Here is a 19,670-nt window from a genome sequence, read left to right as displayed (position 1 = left end):
ATGTCATGTTTTAGAGATTTGCAAAATGCTTTAGATATCTCATTTGACCATCACAACAATCCTGTGAAGTAGATGCTATTATTATCCCCATTTTATATATGAGGAAACTGAGGTAGACAAGTTAAGTGACTTGCCCAGGGTCACACAGCTAGTAAGTAGCTGAGGCAGGAGTTGAATTCAGATCTTCCTATTCACTTCTGTGACTTTTTCAGAGTAGTGCTGCCCTTCTTCATGCATATTTTAAAGTATATGCAAAATTACACTTATGGCAGCCCCCTGCTTTTTGACTAAAATTTCCCAGTTTATTTTTCTTCTATTTGCAACAGAGTTGGTTTCTGGCAGATGACTCATCTAATTTCCATGATTATATCAATTCTTTAAGCTTAGCCCTAAACAAGAGATAAGAGAATCTCTCTCTCAATCTCTCTCAATATATGGAACAGGTAGTTTATTTCCACACAAAAATGATAGCTTGTAGAGATCACAGCACACATTATAGATTATTAGAATCTGATTCAGTAACCCAATAACCCTCTCTCACCTGGAAGGCTAACACCTAAGCCTTGTAGGATCACAAACTGTGTTGGAGAACTACTAATTAGCTGTTTTACCTTTTACCTCTGCACTTGCATTGTCGGATCAAACAACCAAGGGAGATCTTGTGGTGGTCTCTTTCTGTTGTTGCTAATTTGTCCCTTAGCAAAAGCCAGTAGCAGCTAGTACTGCAGCTGAAATCATTCTCCCTGGTCCTCAGTGCAGCCTCACTGTCTTTCCTGGGCCTCTGTGGCCTCTTGAAACTCAAAATGGTCACCTGGACTCATCCATCTCCAGTTTGCTGCTAGTTGCCTGGTTGGGGCGGGGGGGGGGGGAAGCAAAGAGAGGTGGCCTATCTCAGACACAGGCATCCCTTGATAAAACATGTCAGATCTGAGTTCAAATCCAGCCTCCAACACTTACTGGCTGTGTGACCCTGGGCAAGTCACTTAACTGTTTGCCTCCATTTCTTCATTTGTAGAATGAGCTGGAGAAGGCAATTCTTTGCCAAGCAAGCCCCAAATGGCGTCCTGAAGAGATGTGACTGAATAACAACAATGGGTTTTGGGTCTCTTGGGTCTCAATTTTCTTACCTGTGAAATAAAGGGATTGGATACCCTCTCAGATTCCCTCCATCTCAGAATCTGTAATCCTATGATCTTTGAAGGTAGATTATCTAATATAATAATTACTAATATTGATATGGTGCTTTGAAATTTGTAAAGCACTTAACATGATCTGACAGCTAAATTGTAGATTTGGCTCTGGAACAGACCTCATCTGGTCCAAATACTTTACTTGACAGATGAAACAGGTTAAGAGAGGCTGCCCAGGGCATCTAGATAATAAGCTAGCTACTAGAAATGCTAGTTAGCTATAAGAATCAGAGGCAGAATTTGAACCCAGGCCTTCCAGACTCAAATTCATCACTCTAGCCACTGTGCCATTAGCCTTACTACAATCCTGCATGCATAGGCAGAACAAATAGAATTATAGATGAGGAAATTGGATCAGAGTAGATAAGTCATATTTCCGTGCTTACATAGCTAGGAAGTATCATAAGAAGAATTTAAACATTGAATCTTGATTCTAATCCACCATGCTGTTCTCCCTCTCCAGCTCCATTTAACAGCTAAGACAGTGATATTTATGTGAATTGTAAATGCATTTAATTGATCATCCTGGTATAAATAAACTTTTTAGTCTCTCCCTATTTCACTAGCTACCTGCATGACCTCAGTCTTAACTTTCCTAGGTTTCAATTTCCAAATCTATAAAAATGGTGATGATAATAGTTGCACTCCTTTTTGAATTCAGAGAGATGCCGAGAGCACTTGAGAGGATAAGTCCATGTGCCCAGGGTCACATGGCAAGTATGTGTCAGAGGCAGGATTGAATTCAGGACTTCTTGGGTCTGAGGGCAGCATACTTTCTAGGGTGCTGAGATGCCTCACACTAATCACTACTTTCCCAGTCTACTTGATCATGCAACAGGCTTTGTCCTTTTTAGACTTTGAGTTCCATTTTCATAAGAGTGTCAGGAATCTATGCTCAGGAGTGCTAGGTGGCCCAGTGGATAGAGTGCTGGGCCTGGAGTCAGGAGGACCTGAGTTCAATTCCTCAGACATTTACTAGTTGTATGACCCTGGGCAAGTTTGCCTCAGTTTCTTCATTTATAGAATGAGCCAGAGAAGGAAATGACAAACCACTCCAGCATCTTTGCCAAGAAAACCCCAAATGGAGTTCTGAAGAGTTGGGCGTCCCCAAAACAGTATGATATTGAACAACAGCAACAACATGGACTTGCTCACTGGCATGGATTGCCTTCAGTCGCTTGTCTTTGTCTCTTCATTTACCTTGGCAAACAAGAGAAGCTGAGAGTTTAAAAATGAGAAAAATGACCCCCTTCAAGAGTCCAGAAAAGAGCTCTGGAGAAAGAATTAAGCTCTTAGGGAAGTTATGAGCTGTTGAAGACTTGTTTTTCCTTTGTGTCTCCCAGAGTGCTGTGGTGCAAGGTGTAGGGGAGGGGATTTCTCTCTCTCACCCACTGACAACAGTCTTGCAACAGAAGCACATGACTATAGAAGCCACATACTTGCATGCCTCCTAAAAGGGGAATTCAAGGGGAGGAGGGCAGATTTTGAATTCCCTAGAGTGCATGATCCCAGAACTTAGCCTTCTAGCAGAGAAGGGAGATTTTGTGAGTTGCCCAAGTTCAAGAATTCCAGGCACTAGATTTTCTAGAGAGACAAGATTCACTGATGTATTTCCTTCATGCATAGCCACCAAGGATTTCATAAAATCATAGTCATACATGTAGAAGTGTAAGGGACCTCAGAGGTCGTCTAGTCCAACCCTGGCATTTTACAGATGAGGAAACTGAGCCCAGAGACGTAAAATCACTTGCCTGACATCTCATATGTTAGCAAGCGACTATAGTTCAGATTTGGGCCTCAGCCATAAGGTCATAGATCTAGAGGTAGAAGAGACCTTTGTGATCATCTAATTCAACACATTCCTCATTTTAAATATGAGGAAACTAAAGGCCTGTAGAGGTTAAATTATTTTATCACAGTCATGTAGGTACCAAGTGGCAGAACCAGTATTTGAACCTAGGTTCACTGACCCCCAATCCCTCACTCTTCACTTTGTCCTCCTGCTTCCCCTAGATCCTTCCTCTCCAAAGCCTGTGTTCTTTGCTAAGTTAGAAGCTAGAAGTGGACTTATTCCAGGAAGTAACCAGTGAAACAGCAGCACCTATTGGATACTCATCTAAGACCAAGACCAGCTGGAGGAGTGCAAAAACATTATTGGCCCCCAGCCCTACAGGTCTGGAGGTGTGAATTGTCCCCTTTACCTGCCCCTTCCCACGTGACCTGTGTTTGTTCCCTAAGTGAGAGCCTCTGCATTTAATGACTTTTAGGCATGTCACTTCTTCCTGCTGATGTTGCATGTATTTATGAGTGGATCCTATATTTATGGGGAAGATGTCTTCTTACTACTTTTTTTGCTGTGCTGTTTCAGCCTTTTCTTTAAGCTAATTCATTCATTCAATCAATCAATATTAAATGCCTACCATGTGCCAGTTGCCATGCAAAGTGCTGTGTCCTAATTGTATCCTCTGGTTGATTATAGAAAATGAACTCATCACTAGGGCCTCATGAGTTAGTTTTAGGTGGGGGGGTCCCACAGAGTACCTTGACCTGTAAATATGAGTTGAGAGGGGCATGAAGGTATTACACATAAATGTTATGTAAATGTGAGAGTTGTTATTTTAGCTCCAAATATCTATGATTATTCCATTGAAGAAGGAAGGCCCTCAGTGTTTTTATTAGTAGATTTTTTTTCTCAGCTGTGTTTCTTGCAAACAAAGATGGCACTTCAAGAGATCATCTGTAGACCTGCTTAATCACCATCATGTTAATTTATTTTTCATCAATGTTCATCCTGTTTCAGAAGCCAAGAAATGATGAGTAAGAACCCCTTGGGTGAGAGTATCACTTGAGTTCATTTTGACCCAGCTTTATGCATGTTGGTTCATTCTCAGAAAGTGCAATTAGTACAGTGCAGCTGCCTATGAAATCGGACATGACCCATTGATCTTTGGGCATTGATTTCTGTGGAAACTAATGGACTGTAAGAAAAGCCACAGAATCTAAATCAGCAGCCCCATCACATCAATAGAAAGAGAAGTTTCTCATTTGTTTCGGTAAATATAATTGTCCAAATGGGATTGGCCAGCAGTGGCCTTGGCTCTTTGTCCATAAAGAAACAATTAACAGGATAGTTGAAGTCTCCAAAGGACATGCAAAGCCTTAGGGGTTGGCTGGGTTAGACTTCACTCGCAAAATAAATGTGACTGTTCTGACTGGGGCCCCTGTGACCATCTGGTCAGACTGCTTTTGTGCTGGTACTGGGTACTCAATATTCCTGCTAGCCAGGTTCTTAGAATCATTGCTGGTTCCTTTCTGTACTGTCTTGATGGCTTAGTTCATCCAAATTCAAGGAGACCCGTTGCAGAGGGAACTTGTGAGGCCAAATACACTGGCCTGAAGCACACATAATCAAACCATGATGTCCTAAGAGCTTGAAAGGTGCTTCTTGTCCCTCAAGGTAAGTAGCTGGCAAATTGACTACCTCACTTAGGAGGAAGTGGGGATAACCCTGTACTTTGGAAAGATGAAATAGTATTTGTAGTACCCAGAAAGTAGAATAAATGAATTTGTGTGGGGAATCTCTGGGAGAGTGGGAGACACAATTTTGGAACAAGTGGCACATGAATCAGTATAGATTAAACAACTATAATGCTTAATTGATTAAATAATATCAAACAGCATTGATTAAACAAGTATTAAACAGTTATACTTGTTTAAGAGTAAAGAGATTTTTTTAAAAGTACTTTGAGATAGGTTTATTTTAAATGGTCCATTTTTTAAAAAATGAACGGCTTTATGCTTTTTACATTTCCATTATTTTCTTATATATCCTTCTCACTCCCACCCCCAAAATCTTTGTAACAAAGAAGAACAGTCGGACAAAACAGATCAACACAGCAACTGTGTCTGTCTGCTGCTGGTGCATTCAACACCCATAGTCATCTGAGCTCTCTATTTAGTATTAGCTCTTGTATTTATTCAGAGTTCAGTTGTCTCCTCATGGTATTTTTATTTATATTTTATAGTTACGTATGCTGTTCTCCTGGCTTTGCTCTTTTCATTGTGTCAGTTCATACAAATCTCATTTCTCTGAATTTCTTATATTCATTGTCTTTTAAGGTTCAGTAACATTCGTATACCACCATATATTGACACATTCCCCAAACAATGGGCACTCATTTTGTTTGCTGTTTAAAAAAATGTTTTGTTGATGTTCTTTTTTATATCATTATTACTTCCCAATGACTGGCGCCTCACCACCCTTCTTCACACCCTAAAACCATTTCTTGCAACACTATTCAGCTAAGCAAAACAAGTCAACACAGTGGCCATGTCTGACAACTTATGTCTCATTTTCCACTGAGAGGAGAGAAGCATGATTCACTGTCAACTCTCTAAGATCATGATTGGCCACCGTATTGATCATAACTCATATCTTTGCATGTTTTTTTCCTTTTTAAATTGTTATTATGCTCTTGCTTCTTCTTGCTTTTCCTGCATCAGGTCATATGTCCTACCAGTTTCTCTGAATTTTTAATAGACATCTTTTCATATAGTTCAATAATATTCCATTCCATAATTTGGCCATTTTCTGATTGAGGACTGCCAACTTTGTTTCTAGTTTTTTTCCTGCCACAAAAGTGCAGCTATTTATATTTTGGCATATACAGGACTTTTCCTTTTGTCTTTGACTTCCTTGGGATATAAGCCCAGCAGTGCATTTCCTTGGTTAAAGGGTTACTTTTCTGTCATAATTGCTCATTGCTTTCTAGAATGGTTGGAATTGGTCAAAATTTTAATTTAAAAATATAATCAGAAGGTGTTTTAAATAATATTTTTTTGGTTAGTAGTATAGCTCTGGGCTACTTTCCTAATTTGTAACTCACTGGTTGAATCCCAGCAGGGTACTCTGTGGTTCTGAATTCCTAAAGCTTTTAGCTCACAAGACCTTATTGTTATTTTAATAGTCAGCCAGAAGACACAATTAGTGCTCAAAGTAAAGACAGTTACTAAGATTACATAGTAAGAATAACAGCTGCAAAACAGTCTCTCAATAAACCTAGAGTACACACAAATACAGCATTGGGCACAGGTGTGGGCTACCTGGCATATACTGGTGGTAAGGCATATGTGTAGGGAAAACAGGTACCCTACACAGTGATCGAGGCAACTCATTTCTGTGGCCCCAGTGTCTGCTGTCTTCTCATGATGTCTTCATGTTACTTCTCGCTGGGTGCAGTGTCTCCGATGGGCAGGTTACTCTTCTGGTTAATTCTTTCTTGAATCCAGAGCTGGTTCTTCTCTGCCACCAGGGGTCACAGTTCTCAAAGCTTCCTTCATTTTCTCCTTGGCTCTTTGGGCCTGCTCACTGTTGGGTGCAGTATCTCCTACTCGATGAATAGTTCCATGGGGGATGGGAAGAAGAAGAGAGGGAAATCCTCCATGCTGTCCTCAGAGAGGGGTACAAGGAGAAAGAAAAAGATCAACTCCCTTTCAAGAAGTAGTTAAGGGATTCTTCCTCCATATTCTTCCTCTTCACTTTGCTGCTAAGCCATAAAGCTTTTTTACTTCAACTGTCTGTCTCCACAGGTGGCAGGCTTCCTTTTAAAGTCCACCAGGGAAATGGCTAATCTTTGGCTAGCCAATGGCAAGCTGTCCTCTACTTCCATCAGAGAAAACTTCACATTTTGTAAAGGATTGAGGGAATGGGAGGGATACACAAGGCATATACGCTTTGTTTAACCTGTTAAGCAATACCTTGTTGTCTCTGTTAATTTGCTCCTGTGATTTCATCAGTTGAGCTGGGAAGGAAATAGATTGAGCAGGCCCTTCCAGTACAGTAGCAAAAAGAAACACATAACCCTTGATCACCACTCTCATCATAAATCGATGTACTACTTTTCTCTTCTTGATAGAGAGGTGAATACTATCGACATAGAATTGGTAAAAAGTGTCAGACAAGATCTCTGTTGGTGGGCATTGCTTAAATATTTTTCTTTGTTGCAAGGAAAGAGTGGCTAAAGGGAACTGATTGTGGTGTAAAAAAGCAATAATAAAATTTTTTAAAGATTCAAAAGAACATACACACAATGATTACAACAATATAAATAAGGTCACCATATGGAGGCAGCACATTTCTAGTCTATTACAGTCATTCATGTTAGTATCAAATTATCAAAGGAAAAAGGCATATCCTTCCTTTTGGGATATTTTATAGTATGAGTATTTGCTGGGAAGTGTTTGCTGTGTGAAAACAAAATATTAACCAAAACAAAAAATACATTTGTTAATTCTTTCCTCCAAATGAATGTGTCCTCTCACTGGAGATCTTTTGATAAACCAAAGAATGAATTTTTAAAAAATCACCGAAAGTAATTATCCCATAAAAGATCAAGATTTGCTATTCCTTGGGAGAAGATAAATACTTAGAAGGAACCTCACTTGGTCCTTTAAACATTAAAAATGTTGTAACCAGAGTTGATTCTAACAATGATAACTCACATTTATATATTACTACGAAGTTTATAGAGCTCTGTGCTCACAAGAATTCTGCAAGGTGGAGGTATTATGAATCCCATTTTGCAGTTAAGGAAAATGAGAATTTGAAAAGCTAAATGACTTGCCTGGGCTAACAGCTAGAAAGAATCTGATCCAGGACTCAATCCCAGATGTTCTGACTCTAAGACTGGTAATACTTTCCTTTAAAAATTTTTTTTTATTTCTGAACTTAACAAATATTAGCAAAAATGAACATTACCATATGTAATACAAAGAACAGGGGAAAAAAAAGATGATATGCAAAACTGTGAAGCTCTATTACACAGTCATATAGCCTCCCTGGGTCTCAATTTCCTCATCTGTAAAATGGAGGAGATTGGACTAGGTGACCATTGAGGTCCCTTCCATATCTAAAGCTATGATCCTATGAACCCTAGTTGGATTTATGGAAGGGAAGAGCTGCTTTACCTTCTTTCATTTAATCAGGGAGAATGTAGAACTTGTATGGTTTTTTTTTTCAGTTAGAGATCCTTTATTTATTACAAAATTAACATCTCTCCTTACTTAAGACCTCTTGGAAAAATGGAACTGCTTAGATAGTATTTATTTCTTTTAAAAAAATTTTTTTTTGTTGTTCCAAATTTTCTTCATCTCTCTATCCCCTCCCTTGCCCACTGAGAAGGCAAGAAAATTAAAACCTACCACAAAAACAAAACCCACTACAAATAGTCATGCAAAACAAATTTCTGCATTAGGTGTGTTCAAAAAAAAAAGCAAGAAAAAAGAGAGAAAGAGAAAAAAAAATTATATGTTTTCAAGGGAAGAGGAAGTAGCTTGATTCTCATATTTATGTTTCTAACTCCTGTGTTCTTTCATGGTGTTTTCCTGCTTCTCCTCTATCTCTCCTTTTTGAATTCTTTGCTTATTATACTTAAGTCTATCAAGATACTGGTTTACATTGCTTTGACTTCAGAAAGCTCAGAGAAACCCTCCTTTGTATGGGTTGTTCTATGGCTTATGTCTTTTCCCCCTTGGAAATTTCACAGAATCTCAGGGCTGGAAGGAACCTTACAGGTTATAGAATTCAACGTGTACCTGAATAGGAATCCTCTTTATAACGTCACCTCCAAGTGAAGGTCTAGTCTATGCTTGAACATCTACTGAGGAGTCACACTCACCACTTCTGGAGACAGCCCCTTCTGCTTTGGGACAGTACCAATTGTTTAGGAAGTTTTTCTTTAGATTAAATTTGAGTCTGCTCCTGTGCAACTTTCATGGATAGCATAGAGTCTAATTCTGCCTTAAGAGATCAAGCAGAACAAGCCTGTTTCCTCTTCCATATGAAAACCCTTCAAATACTTATGGACAACTATAACATCCCTCTCTAAGTCATTTTTTTCTTGAGGCAAAACATCTCTGGTTCCTTTAAAGATTCTTAACCTTTTTGTATGTGTTTTGGATTCCTTGGACAGTACAGTGAAACCTATGGACCCATTCTCAGGATCACATTTTTAATGTATTAAACAAAATACATATAATTTTAAAGGAAATCAATTGTGTTGAAACATAGGTATCAAACTGTTAAAAATATAAGTTCACACAGCCCAGGTTAAGAACCCCTGCAAATAGATCTTTGTATAGTGTTATCAAAATGCTCCAGTTTGTCTATCCCAAAATATCTTGTCCAGAATTGAGCACAGTACTTCAGAGTACAATGAGACTATGCCCTCTCTCATTATGGGTGCTATGCCTTTCTTAATGAAGCCTAAAATTGCACTAATTTTTCTTTTTTGCTGCATGTCAATTCAGTGAGCATTTGCAGAGTGCCTCCTATGTGCCACAAACTGTGGTAGGCACTGGGGATACAAAGAAAAAAAAACATTCCCCAGGAGTTTATAGTCTATTCAGGGAAAACATGCTAACAGTTAAGTATAACACATATATGTGTACATTTACACACACGTATGTATACACACATATACATGCATGCATACATACACATACATACATACATATATATATTAAATACAAAATAACTACTTTTGGAGAGGGAAGAAAATTAACAACTGGAAAAATTTGTAAAGATTCTCTTTAGGAGACAGTGTACTTTGAAGGGAGCTTTTATAAGATGGTCATGGGAAAGAGAACATTCCAGGTATAGAGGATAGCCTATGCAAAGACAGAGAGGCAAGGCTTAATGAAATATATTACTAATAAGTAAGCCAGTTTGCCTGGAATGTAGAGTGCAGAAGGGAAGTAATGTGATATCAATTTATAGTGATAGATGGCAGTAAGATTGTAAGAAGTTTTAAGTTCTGGACAGAAGAGTTTGTATGTTATCTTAGGAAACCACTGAAGCTTTTTGAGCAGGGGAATGACATGGCCAGACTTGTGCTTTAAGAATATTAATTTTTAAAAATCTATGTGTTGAGGATGGATTGGAGATGAAAGAGACTGGGGTCAGGAGCACCAATGAAAAGAACATTGCAATAGTATGGATGAGAGCTGATAAGAACCTGAAGTAGGGTGATGGCTGTGTAAGTAGAGAGGAGATAAATATGCCATGTAAAAGTAGAATTAACAGAAAGGAAAGAAACAGGCACCCATTATGTTCCGGGTACAGCGCTAAGTGCTTTGCAGATGTTATCTCATTTGATTTTTACACAACCCCAGGAGGTAGGTGCTATAGTTATCCCCATTTTATGTTTGAGGAAACTGAGGCAGACAACAGTTATATGACTTGTCCAGAGTCACACAGCTAGTAGGTGTCTTAGGGTAGATTTGAACTCAGGTCTTTCTGACTCCAGACCCAGTGATCTATTCACTGCCCCACCCAGCTGCCTCTGGACTTGTTAAATATAAAAGGATGGAGAGATACAGTAGAGAGTCATAGGTGACTCCTAGGTTTTGAACCTGAGTAACTAGAAGAATGGTGGTGTCCTGAAGAGACATAGAGAAAGTAGGAGAAGGGGTAGATTTTACTGGGGAAGATAATGAGTACTGTTTTAGCTATGTTGAGTTTGAGATGCCTTTGTGGCTTCCATCTGAAGTCTAGCAGGCAGTTGGAGATGCATAGTTGTAGCACAGGAGAGAGATGAAAGCTAGATGTATCGATTTGGGAGTGATCTACATAGAGATGACATAGAAACAGATGTGATCACTGAGAGAGAGCATATAGAGAATAGGAGAGAGTGTAAAATGGATGATGATACAGTAAAGGAGACTGAGTTGTCATATTATTGACTTACAGTCCATTAAAACCCTCTATCTTTTTTCAGAGGAACTTTTACCTAGTCCTACCTTCCTGATCTTGTGAAGCTGGTCTTCTGAACCCAAGTGTAGTACTTTACATTTATCCTTATTGAATTTCACCTTCCTAGATTTTAGTAGACTTTGTTAATTAAGCAAAATGTTAGCTGCTCCTTCAAGCACATCTCCTATAGACATTGAATTTGCTCAAACTTCCTAATTTTTCTGGAGAAACACATCATGTTCTCATCTCTTTGGAATGAGCCAATGAATCTTCCACAGCTTCCATTACTAAAACATCTGCACTGATCCAGTCCTATGTCTATTGTTCCTTTTTGTGGCTCCATATGCTTATACTACTTGTACTGCTAATCTAATCTGAGCATGAGAGACCTTCAGTCATTTAGTCCAATTTCTTCACGTTACAGATGGGGAAACTGAAACTCAGAAAAGTGGAATGACTTGCTTATAGTCACAGAGCCAGTCACAAAGCTGAGACCAGCAACCAAATCTTCTGTTTGGATATGATTGGGGGTGGGGAGAGAATAAATTAGATTAAAGAATAAAATATGACTCCAACATTGAAATTCAAGTCACAGGCATGTAAATCATTGCCTCTCCAACTATACAAACTCTTTCTTTTCTATTTCCTAGCCTTTTCATAGCACTAGACTTTTCATAAAAACTGTCACTAATACGTAGGAAACTAGTATATTTCCTTCCCTCCTGATTAATGAATATGTTAATTATGAAACCGAGTAGATGGCTCAAGTATGAAGGGGAAAATCAGTCAACAAATATTTGGCAGGTAGCTAGGAACGGCAAGGCACTGTATTAGGTCTCATGGAGGATACAAAGAAGAATGACAGTTTTCCCCTTAAGGGGCCTATAGCTTAGTTGGAGAGACCAGACATACCAATAAAAAGATAACTAATTGATTATGAGTTAGTACGTAATAATTTAAAAATAAGGGATGTTGACCACAGTTCGTAATGTCAGGGGATCATGAGCTATGGGCTGGGAGGTGGTCAGGAAAGACTTCACTGACGAGGTGGGAATTAAACTCTTTGAAGAGTGGGCAGGATTCAGATAAAGGAAGACATCAAAGATAGATGAGTTTAGCAACCAATGGCACAGAGCCAGGAATATTTGGAAGGTATGGCAAATGTTCTAGTAAAGCCAAAGTGCAGGGTTCATGATGGAGAATAGTAGGAGGTGAAATTTGAAAGCTGGATTGGACTAGATTTCAGAGGGCCTTGAATGCCAGGATATTTGTAGAAATACATTTTCTAATAATTCCCCTGTTTGAAGAGTTTTATAATGACATATACCTCCATCTGGCAAATAGCTTGTTTCATTAATCAGAAATCACAAAATATTAGAACTATAATAGACCTTAACATTCTGTGTGATATTTGAGACCATGTTACATTTTCTACTGCAGCATGCTGCCTTTTTGTGAGTACTGTTATTCTGTGAATTTATGTGTGTTACAGACACAAATATTTGAACATGGGAGACTGGAACTTGTTGGGCAGCATTCTGGAGGAAGTCCACTTCCATTCAACCCTAGTGGGGAAGATCTGGCTGACCATCCTGTTCATATTCCGGATGCTGGTGCTTGGAGTGGCAGCAGAGGATGTCTGGGATGACGAACAGTCAGCATTTACCTGTAACACCCAACAGCCTGGCTGCAGCAACATCTGTTATGACGGTGCTTTCCCCATTTCTTTGATCAGGTACTGGGTTTTACAGATCATCTTTGTATCTTCTCCCTCTCTGGTATATATGGGCCATGCACTTTATAGACTCAGGGCCTTTGAAAAGGAGAGGCAGAGGAAGAAAGTACAACTTCGAGCCCAACTGGAGGAACCTGAGATTGACCAGGAGGAGTACCAAAGAATAGAGAGGGAACTGAGGAGATTAGAGGAACAGAGGAAGGTATACAAGGCACCCTTGAAAGGATGCCTGCTACGTACTTATATACTGCATATCTTAACCAGATCTGTATTGGAAGTAGGGTTCATGATAGGACAGTATATGCTCTATGGGTTCCAAATGCACCCCCTTTACAAATGCAGTCAATTTCCTTGTCCAAATTCAGTGGACTGTTTTGTGTCCAGGCCCACAGAGAAAACCATTTTCATGTTGTTCATGCATAGCATAGCAGCTATCTCCTTGTTCCTTAACATTTTGGAAATATTTCACCTGGGAATCAGGAAAATCATGAAGGTATTATATGGAGGGTCTAGCAGGGAGACTGAAAGGGGACCTTGCCACTCAAATCGAAATTCAGGGACCCAGCCCTGTATAACTCACTCTTTATTGCATGAGAGCATTCCTTTGTTCCAGCCTGTTCAACACATCTGGCCAGAGCAACAAGTAATTGGGATTGATAATACAGAACATAAGCCAGCTTGGCAACCCAATCAGCACAACCACACTGAGGGAGCATCTCCACCTAGCAAAAAGAACTGGTCCAGGAGGGATCAGTATCATAGAGTGCTCCAGTTCAGCTCTGTTTGTCCCCAGGACCTTGATTGTTGTGTCCAGCACTTTCAGCTGTGCAAACATCAGCACCACGGACAGCACCCACAATCCTCCTTCAGCAGGGGGGACATTTTTTCCAGACCACAGCTGTGCAACCTTGCCAACTGCACTTCGTGCATGCTACATCCTGGGGAGCAGCCCCAGAGTCTTTGGAATCCAACCAGGTCCTCAATAGACCTGCCAACTCACTGCAAGACCAGTAGGGACAGCGTGAGAGAGTGTTTTGACTCAGCAGAGGGAGAATCTCATCCAGGCAGCCGCAAAGCCAGCTTCCTATCCAGAGTTTCCCAGCATAGCTCTGTCTCTGACATCCAGCACTGGGGAGCTGACAGTGCCTCCAGCTCTCCACCTCTACCTCCAGGCACTGGGCGCAGAATGTCAATGGCAAGTAAAGATCAACAGGCCCCTGCTCATGTGAACTATAGCCTGCTCGTGTAGCTGTCACCACACTTGGGTGCTCTGATGGTACCCCAAATTCACACTTTCTCCATCGTCTTCCCCAGGGCTACCTTTTCACATCTTCTGTCTGATAAGGCATGGTGTTGTGGTAAGGGGTGGGGAGAAGAGGGAGAGAGATGGGAGGGAGAACGTGTATCTTTTTGTGGAATCATCTACCTGAGTTGCCTTAGTCTTATAGAAAAAGGAGTGTGTATATGAGCAAGAAGCCATACCATTTGAATATCTCTGCATCTTAAAACCATCTTTTACAAATATTTCACAATAAAGATTTAGTAAGTTTTTAAAAATAAAAAGAAATGAGTTTCCTTTATTTTAAAGCAAAAGAGAGAAAGGAAAGCCCTTTTTGCCTTTGACCTGGACATTAGACAAGAGGAGTATTAGACAAGTTCTGCCCTCTAAGATACAATTAGATAAGGAAGCTCCATTATTGTGATGCTCCCAAGACATGAATCATTGGATTATAGATTTAGAGTTAGGAGAGGCCTGACTTAGTGGCCATCTTGTCCAATTCCCTCACTTCCCAAGGCAGGAAGTATCTGGAAGTGTCACAGGATGTGGAATTGTTCTTTGCATCACTATCAGTTCATACTGTGATTTTAAAATAAATATCATTTGATAGGAACTGAATTTCCCAGATTAAACTCATAAATGAAATATTATATTTAAGGTGCTTTATAACTTAAAGTACTACAGAAATGTAAGTTATTAAAATTATTTTCCCTATCTTTTGTATCTTAATGATTTCATCTTTACACCAAGCTTAATGTCTCTTGCTGATTTATAATGATAGCTCATATTTATATAGTGCTTTGTGGTTACAACATGCTTTCATATACATGTACATATATATATATACATGTATATATATATACATATATATATATACATATATACATATATATATATATACATGTATATATATATATATATATATATAAATTCCAATTTAATCATTTAATCATTCCAATAGTCCAGTGTGGTAGGTAGCTATTATTCCCATTTGACAGATGAAGAAAACAGAGGCTCAGGGAGATTGTGATTATGCCAAGCTCATAAAGCTAGTAAGTGGCAAGGTCAGATTTTAAAGATTGTACCCAGTTTCCTCTGTCTTGGTAGAAAATTTTTCTAAGCTTAATCAGAAAGGGAGTGGTACATAGGCATCTTAAGTAAGCTATGAGTTGAGCTTTTTTCTATGTCTGGAGTATCTTCAGCTACCTCTTCTATTCCTGATTTCCCCAGGAGGAAGGCAGGCATGACAACTTTTACTTCTGGTTTTCTGACTCCAAATCCAGAGTTCTTTCTGCCATACCATAGATTTCAAGATCATATTGTCACTGAAATAGAGTCATCTCTAGTGTTCTTTTTTTAAACCTTGGGGAACTTTCAGTGGATCTGGGTTTTCCTGAGACCCTTCCCTTAACTAAGAATAACCCATTTCTTATCTGCTCTATCCAATTGCTCAGAATATTATACGTATAGCAAATGCCTTGGAATTAATGTCTGTCTACATCACTGGATGATTTCTGCCACCTAGAGACTATTGATAGTAATCCCAGTTGAACACACTGTGAATGGCCATTTATTTCTGCTTATACTTGTATATTTAGCAAGACAATTTTCTTTGCTCCTTCTTTCCTTTCCTAGGAGAGTGGCTCATAGAGCATACTTCTTTCTTTCCTCCTTCCTTTTTTTTTTAACTTTTCAAAACATTTTTATCACTTTTTGTTTTTATATTACTTTAATTTCTGAATATAGCCCTCCTCCCCTACCCAGTGAGCCATTCCTTGTTACAAAAAAAGTTCAGTGAAATTAACAAACATATACACCAAGTCTCATATTATATGCAATATTTCACATCCATAGCCTTCCATCTCTGCAACAAAGGAACATCTTCCCTTCGTTCTGGGGAGCTGACTTTCTTGTAATTAGTACTACTCATGGGATGTTCAGGGAGGACTAGCAACTCTGGTGTGAGGGCTTTTTTAGCTTTAGTTTCTCATCTGCCTTTGGTGTCACCCAACTCACATCTGTGACTCCAAGAAGCTGTAGCATGGGCATTGGTAAAATCATTTTGTCAGATGGGCTAAACCAGTTTGAGGGTAACTGACAGGCCTTGAACCCCTCAGTGAACTAGGGGGATATCTACCCCAAGCATGTGAAGATAACCCCTGGTGGAATGGGTGGATGAAAACAATTTGTTCCAATGGCCAAGATGGCTGAAGTGGGTCTTGTGGAGTGCTTAAGGCTTGGTCAGATATCAAAGATGCCAAGGTTATCCACTGCATCCTAGGCCATTTCCAGTCATCTTGACTCTTGTCCTGCCACTGGACTTTGATGACTGTGGGAGGGAGATTGAAACTGATGACTTTGTGCAACTCTGCCTCACTTAAATCCAATTCACAGGCAAGTCATCACCCTGTGATGTCATTAGTCCTCTGAAAACAAGACATACAACAAGTACTCATGGAAGCAATAAGATAGGGCTGATAATACAACATGTTTGAGGATCTGGATACATCTCACAGGCAGGCTTTTATTTTAGGTGTGACCTCGGGAAAGCATATAATGTCTCTCATCTTCATCTCCTTTTGCTTTTGTGGCAAATCCTTTCAACATTATGTAGCATTTTATTTTTTTTATTTGATTTTTAAACATAGTTTCTGTTTTATTTTGTTTTAAAAGCTGAGAGACATATTGGCGGTTTGGTTCTACCTCTGGAACCATTAAACTTTGCATCCAGAGATACAAAGTGGTGATCCATCTGTAAATGGGTTAAGGCATTGTGGGAAGTAGTTAAACCACACCCCTTACACAGAACAGAAAGCTACCAAAGAAACCTACAATTCAGTATGGTAATAATATATCAGAATCACTTCTCAAAGACGATGTTTGGACAAAAAGAACTTTAAAAAGAACCTTTAAATATTAGACATTTGCACATATACACACTACACTACTTACGAATAGTCTGGTTTAATACTTCATTTGATGCTTTTTAGTACTGATTCTTCTCCTCTCTCGATTTCCTCCCTGAATTCTCTTTTTCTTTCCCTGTTTCTTTCCCAAGCTGGTAATGATCTGTCTCAAATTAACTTTCAAGACATATTTTAAGAGAAGTCAGGAGCATTGATTCTATCCTTTGGTTTGTTACTCAGCTGAAGAGGTCCATGAGTGATTTTTAAAAGGAGATTGATTTCTTTTTTAAATTCAGTCTATGTTAAAAGAGAATGGATCTGATGGAAGGAAGGCTTAGGGAAAATTATAGAACCATTGTCAGGACCATGAGTAGCTATTCAAAGTAGTAGGAATCTCTAGGGGCACTACACTGAAACAAAGATGGCACCTCTTTTTTTTTTTTGCTTTCACCTTTTAGTTTTTTTCTTTGAAAACTTTTTAACTGTTCATTTAATTTTAATCTTTTTTTCTCAATTACATGTAAACAAAACATTTTTAATGTTCATCAAAATTTTTTTGAATTCTATTTTCTTTCCCTCCTCCTTGAGAAGGTAAGCAATTTAATATAGATTAAACATGTACAATCATGCAAAACATTTCCATATTACTATGTTGCAAAATAAAACAGAGACAAAAAAACCTCAAGAATAATAGGTATTATATGTCTGAGGCTAGATTTGAACTTGGGTCCTCCTGACTTCAAGGCCATTGCTCTATCCACTGCACCACCTAGCTGCCCCATCCTTTGTTTTTGAAGAGGACCAATGACATCTAGGCGATGTCTTGATTTGTTCATGAATTGGATTTAAATGAGGAAGAGTTTCACAGAGTCATCAGCCTCACTCTTGCAGGACTTTGTTAAGATGTTCCAGTTAAGATGACTGGAAATGGCCTGAGATGCAGTGGATGACCTTGGCATCTTTGATATCTGACCAAGCTTTAAGCACTCCACAAGACCCACTTCAGCCATCTTGGCCATTGGAACGAATTGTTCTTGGCCACTAATTTTACTAGAAGGTGTCTTTCCATGCTTGGGGTAGGCATTCCCCTCACTCACTGAGGGGTTTAAGGCCTGCAGTTACCCTCAAACTGGTTTAGCCCATCTGCCAAGATGGTTTTACTGATGCCCATGCCACAGCTTCTTGGAACCACAGGGGAGAGTTGGGTGACAGGTGGACACCAAAGGTGGATGAACAACCCTGAAAGGGGCTCAGCAAGCCCTCACACCAGAGATGCTAGCCCTTCCTGAACACTCCAAACACCCATAACACCCCATATTCACTGAAAAAGCACGTGAAAAGTGAAAATAGAATGCCTACTTTCCAGTCCAGGATCTGCAACTTTCTAGTTATATCACTTTGGTCAAGTCACTTCCTCTCTCTGGGCTTCAAGTTTATTATTATTAAAAAAAGAGTAATAATATTTCATCACTTACCTCAAAGGGTCTTTGCCGGAAGTGGTGGCACATTCCTATAATCCCTGCTACTGAGGAGACTGAGGTTGCTGGATCTCTTGACCTTGGGAGTTCTGAACTGCAGCTGGGCTATAGTGAGCTCCCTGGGACGGACACCAGGTTGCCTAAGGAGAGGTGGACTGCCCATAGGTTAAAGCTACTGTGCTAATCAGCACCTAGATGGACCAATGGTTGCTTCCCTTCTAGTCTGGGCAAGATAGGATGGCCTAGTCTAAAGGGAAAAATAAGCGGTTTTATGAGGAAAGTCTGTAAACAATAAAATGCTACACAGATGTGAGCTATTATTATTAGAAATGACAGCTAACAAGTGAATTAGATCTAAATAGGGCAAAAAAAAAATCCTACCGAAAAACAAAGAGAGAGTTTTTGTTAGTGACTACCATTTAGTGCTTTGTGGTGACCTCTATGGAACAAGGCAAGCAGAAAGTATTCAGTTTCATTCATGCTATGTTTGTAATTCACTCAGGACTAAAACACTATTTGGAAATAAAGGTTCTGAAAACCCATTTTCTTTGTTGTTGTTAGACAGCCAAGATCATTAACCACACAGTCCAGAAAATTTAGCCTGAGATGACTGTACTAGTTCAAAATCTGACCTGTGGGCCATGGTGGGTGAAGATTGCACAAGATGTAAATTGGATTTCAAGAATAGATTGCAAAGCAGTCAACAGAACTGGATGTTAATTAATCACTAGGGTTTTAATCATGTTTTCTAAAAATGCCTGAAAGCTTTGTAAGATAAATGTCAATCTGCCATTAATAATAGCCCATAAGTGCTTTATGTCTACTTAGAACATTAGCTTGGCATTTTCCATTATTTGGAATGAACCAGTAGTACCCTTGAGAAATATGCTGTAGAATTGATGGCATCAGATAATGACATATGGACACCATGCAAAATTTGGGCAAACATGAGCATAAGTTCTGAGAAATGCCTTAAGGACCTCTATATGAGAAAATAGTAAGTTGTATTACTGGAATCTTCAAAAAGGCATTTTAAACTGAGTGTCAAAGAGATAGGCTTATCTCTTGACTGAGACATTCCACTCCTGGATTTTCAGCCCTTAAGACCCCAGCAGTAGGTGCCATTCCACCTTTGAGTGAGTCTATCTAATTACAAGGCAGATAGGACCTCCAGAAGTCATTTAGTCCCAGTCTCTGACACAAGTGTGGACCTATATCATTACAGCCAGGTGGGTATCCACTGACATTTTAAATCTCTTCAGAGAAGGAACAAATGATCTATCCTGGAAACCCTCTTCTATCTTCAATAATTCCAAGTTTTTGGGAGTGCT

General features: G+C 39.3%; 1 protein-coding gene across 1 annotated transcript; it reads left to right on the top strand.

The window, feature by feature from the left end:
* Positions 1 to 12,436: 12,436 nt before the first annotated feature.
* GJA10 (gap junction protein alpha 10) lies at positions 12,437 to 14,168 on the top strand. The gene has a single exon (XM_020963085.2). It carries the CDS (start codon positions 12,450 to 12,452, stop codon positions 13,923 to 13,925), a length of 1,476 nt encoding a protein of 491 aa, XP_020818744.1. The 5' UTR covers positions 12,437 to 12,449; the 3' UTR covers positions 13,926 to 14,168.
* Positions 14,169 to 19,670: the final 5,502 nt, after the last annotated feature.

The sequence above is a fragment of the Phascolarctos cinereus genome, unplaced genomic scaffold, assembly GCF_003287225.1.
Source record: "Phascolarctos cinereus isolate Bilbo 61053 unplaced genomic scaffold, phaCin_HiC Scaffold_5;HRSCAF=322, whole genome shotgun sequence".
NCBI classification, from domain to species: Eukaryota; Metazoa; Chordata; class Mammalia; order Diprotodontia; family Phascolarctidae; genus Phascolarctos; species Phascolarctos cinereus.
The sequence above is the reverse complement of the archived record's forward strand: the minus strand, read 5'-3'. Positions and strand labels throughout refer to the sequence as shown.